This window comes from Morone saxatilis, unplaced genomic scaffold (assembly GCF_004916995.1).
Source record: "Morone saxatilis isolate NCDOM2014 unplaced genomic scaffold, NCSU_SB_2.0 Contig21, whole genome shotgun sequence".
In the NCBI taxonomy this organism is placed as follows: domain Eukaryota; kingdom Metazoa; phylum Chordata; class Actinopteri; family Moronidae; genus Morone; species Morone saxatilis.
This window is the reverse complement of record NW_023339774.1, coordinates 21,514,380-21,518,630: the sequence shown is the minus strand read 5'-3', so window position 1 is coordinate 21,518,630 and position 4,251 is coordinate 21,514,380. Positions and strand designations below refer to the sequence as shown.

The 4,251-nt window shown below is 43.0% G+C and overlaps 1 protein-coding gene across 1 annotated transcript in view; it reads right to left on the bottom strand.

Annotated features, from left to right (window-relative positions):
- Window positions 1–4,251, bottom strand: part of zmiz2 (zinc finger, MIZ-type containing 2) — a gene marked incomplete in the record, with an annotated part of 28,046 nt that overhangs the window by 6,870 nt on the left and 16,925 nt on the right. Inside the window, 7 exon segments of the mRNA XM_035668366.1 lie at window positions 33–190; window positions 388–493; window positions 587–718; window positions 860–938; window positions 2,510–2,651; window positions 3,433–3,610; window positions 3,746–3,829. Coding sequence (XP_035524259.1) covers window positions 33–190; window positions 388–493; window positions 587–718; window positions 860–938; window positions 2,510–2,651; window positions 3,433–3,610; window positions 3,746–3,829 — 879 coding nt within the window.

Genomic DNA, 4,251 nt, shown 5'->3' with positions numbered 1-4,251 from the left:
GTGTGTGAGTGTGAGAGTGTGTGAGAGCCCACCTGTATGTGTCTGCAGTCGTGACCTCTGGCTGGCAGCTGGATTCGTCTGAACGTGATCGGGCATTTGAGGGAAACTTTGATTGCCGTCTGCTCTACGCCGTCCTCTCCGTTCAGACCAGGAGTCCCGGGGATGGTGCCACTACTGAAATTTCTCTTTACTGAAACAAAAAGACGATAAAAAGTAATCAGAACCACTCTATCATTCAGACCAGCAACGGCAGGGTTAAGCCAAGTGGTTAATTATTACAGTTACTTTACACCACCGTATACAGACACATGAGTGTAAGCCAACAAAAGCAGCTACTGTTTTGGACCACAATGCTTTCCAACCACAGCAAACTGGATTCCCACTCACTCTTGGTGATGCAGTGCTCGGCCGGCAGGAGTCTCTTCTTCATCAAACCCTGCAGGACGGACCTGACGGACGGCCGGTGGACCAGCTGCAGCACAAACAGGTGGGACTGCGGACAGACAAGAAGGAGGGGGGAAATGTTGTTAAAATGGGATTTAATGTCAGACATAGTAATGTGTTAACAGGGAGGGTGTCTACTCACACAACAGCAGGCTGTTACTGTGATCTGTACGGTGTTACGTCCCGGTTGACACACTTGCTTTAGGTACAAGGGCTTGTGGGAGGTTTTGTTGTCTCCTCTTTCAATGCACAGAGGAGTTGCGTTGACACTCACCTGATACAGAAGAAAAAACACAATTAAATGACAAGTAGGGCTTTTACAATCATTAAACTTTATAATTAAATATCTACTTCTGTTTTAAAGAAATACTTTTATCTCAGACTTAATAAACTCAATAAAGCTGATGGTACTTACTTGTACCGATGCAGGCCAGTTAGTGTTCATTTGTCTGTCTTCATGGTGGTAACACTTGAACTGCAGCTCCAGATCAGGCCTGCAGGGGGCGACACAACACAAACCATCAGGGAGCGACTGGGTGGGGTTATCTAACATTCCTCGTTTGTTTTTCCTCATCTGGTGGTTTTTAAAATCACTCAGGAAGAGAAACAGGGAGGTTCTCCGAATTCACACTGAGGCCACATATTCTGTTACAGATGGGAGTTAGAAGAGGGTTTTTATGGTAATCATCAAATATTTATCCTCTTTATCCTTTATTCATCTCATCTCATCAGAAAGCAGAAGACTAGTCTGGAGATGTGATATTGGAGAAGATATAGAATAATATAACAGCTGAGTTTGAAGCATTATTAGCAGGTTGTGAGTTTTACAATAGTGGTTTATGAGAACATATTTCTCCATGTATTCTACATACATTCAATCCAATATAAACAGAGACTATCACCGCTCACAGGAGCACCTTGTTATCGCTGACAGAAAGTGGTATTTTGTGTTTCTAGTATTGCTTACTATGGATTTCTCTTGTGTGCAAAGTTATTGTTTACTTGGGATATTTCCAACTGTATGTAACTGAAGGTGTGAGACACCAAATATACAAAATGCCGTGTTTTGGAAAACCCAATAAAACCATCTCTGAGTTGTTACAGGGTCTTTTAAGTTCGCTGTGTGTGACTCTGAAAAGATATTCCTGAAAAAAGGCTCCATTTGTTCTGAAGTACAAAGCAGTGACTTCACTTCTTAACCTCCGCTAGGACGCCGGCGTCCTCGGCCGACAGTCCCGTCTCTCAGAGGCTGTAGCAGGTTTTAAAGCTCCAGTGAATGTACTGGTATCACCTGTGAGTGCCGGTATCCTGTTTTTATTTACTCGTACCAACCGTGTCGTGCTAGCTTGGAAGGAGGCTAACTACGACCATTCAGACCAAATCATTTACCACAGGCTCATGTAGAGGCGTGTTTTAGGACATAACTGCTGTGAAACAATTAGAACATAACGTGTTTCTCTCTCTCTCTCTCAACACCAAAACCTAAATCCATTACTCCCATTTATGATGAATAGCCGGAGGGGAACTTTTGCCGCAGCGCCTGATTTGGTCTGAATTGGCCGTAAGTTAGAATACATTTTGGCGAGGGGAAAAACTGGCATGGCACTCAGGCTGTTGGGCCTGATGATGGGTTTGATTTCATATTTTGGGTTTGTGTGGTGTTTGTTCTGAGGGACTGGCACAGCAATTTTCAAAGGGGTCCCTTGACCTCTAACTTTAAGATATCTGAATGAAAAAGGGTTCCACAGGTACCCATCAATGTACCCTTTAACTGCAGTTTTGGGTGAAAACCATGCGGTATAAATGTGTTATCACAGAAGTGTTAGCAGCATCTGCTCATGGACATAAGTGGATGTAAACATGAATCTGGTTCCTTTATTTTGGAGAGAAGGCCAACATCTCCACGGTGGATTTCACCAAAACAATCTAGATGGATAAACTACAGGAAGAGGACAAATGTGTGTGGACGTGTATTCTCTCTTCCTTTTTAACCACATTGTGTTCGTCAGACCCAGATACAAAACAGGAAACAAAGGAGATGAGAGTGACTGGAAAGTCTTCCTACCTCAACATGAGCGTTTTGTACACAGAGTCTCTCAGCTGGAAGGCGTGGTTACTGACGGCCAGGTTGTGCTCCAGTCTGAACGGCTCCAACACGACGCCGTCTCGTACCGGGAAAGTCAGACGCAGGTCGTCGCTGGGGTTACCTTGAATGGAAAACAAGAGTTGGCTTTTAGAGCGTTTTCCACTACAGGAACGAGGACATTTTGGGAGGAAGTCAGGAACTTCACCTGCATTTTGACCAAAATAACCAGGAACTGAGTTTAGTTCCTGTACGGTAGTTAAAGTAGTAAACAAAAGTAAAATACTTCCTTTTGTTTTGTTCCATATAAATACTGTAGTAAGAAAACATAATACAGAAACTACCTAACCTGCATTAGAGTTACCAAGTCAATGTTTTTATCATATTGCATATCACATTAAGATAGGAAAAGTGTATTACACAAGCATCCTAACTACCCAAAATCTTAAATAAACTCTGCTAACTTTAGGATAACCGTTAAGCTGTCCTAATAAAAAAATAATATCAGACAATCAGTTACTGTTGTTTTTCTGTTTGTTTCAGTGAGGTTACAAAGTTGTTTAGCTCGGTGGAATGATAAAATAGCATCGGTTGCTAGGTAACAGATGTAAAAATTGATAAGTGATGTTGGATTGACTATTTAGGATTTCCTAACCTGAGATAAGATATGATTAAGTAAGCTAGGATCAGATTCCTAAAGATAGTTAGGATTTAGTTTTACCAAATTGGAAAGAATCCTATCTTAGACACCTAACTTAATCTTAACTTAAGACTTAAGACAGGAAGTTTCTGTAAAATTTCCCCAGAAGACATCTACCTGGAGAGATCAGGTGTCTGTAATTCTCCAAACCAATTACAAAACACAGTTTTACTTCCTGGTGTGTGCTTCCTGCAGTGAGTCTCACCTGTGGAGGGCTGCTGTGTGTTGATGTTGGGTTTGATGTCAGGTGGAAGGTAGGGGGGTTTTGTGTCCTGGCCCGGGGACAGGTAGGGAGGTATTGACGTCCCAGGTGTCATCGGAGGAGTGGGATTCCCTCCCATCGGTGAGCTAGGATACCCGGGCATCACTCCACCCCGACCTGGCTGCGAGACGGCGATGACGACGAGTGTTTAGAACTTCAAATCTTCAGAGTATTTCATGAAGTGTTTAACAAGAAAAGCCCGCAATCATACAGTATATTTCTGTGTGTCGGTGCTGAACTGGACTCATTGACTTACCCCGCTCACTGCAGCCTGTGTGAAGGCATTGTATCCTCCGGCTCCTCCAGATGGCAGGCTGCCCTGACCATTGAACGGCTCTGACTGGAGAACACAGACAGGAAACATGACACTCAGCAAGCGATCCACAGAGCAAAAAGAGTCCAACAGTGTTGAAGAAATTAGATCTGTGTGTGCCCCCCCGAAGTTCTCAACAACTTTCATTAGCAACAAATATAAAGTTGAAGGTTATATACACGAGATTTTAAACATTACAATAGCAGAAAAAGCTATTTGCTATGTGAAGATATAGAGTAGTGGAGTCATGGTGCCCCCGAGCAGAGAATGAGGTCACACTCCCTCTCTGTGTATGTGAATCCCTCCATGTAAAGCTGTTGGCTGCTGCTGTGTTTCTCATCTATGTCGGTGAATTAAGGATTTATTTCCACCAAACCAGAGTTGGTGATTGTTGGAAACACTAACAGAGACGCTTTAATGAGTTTTATTCTGTTTCTGTCCACTTTAAT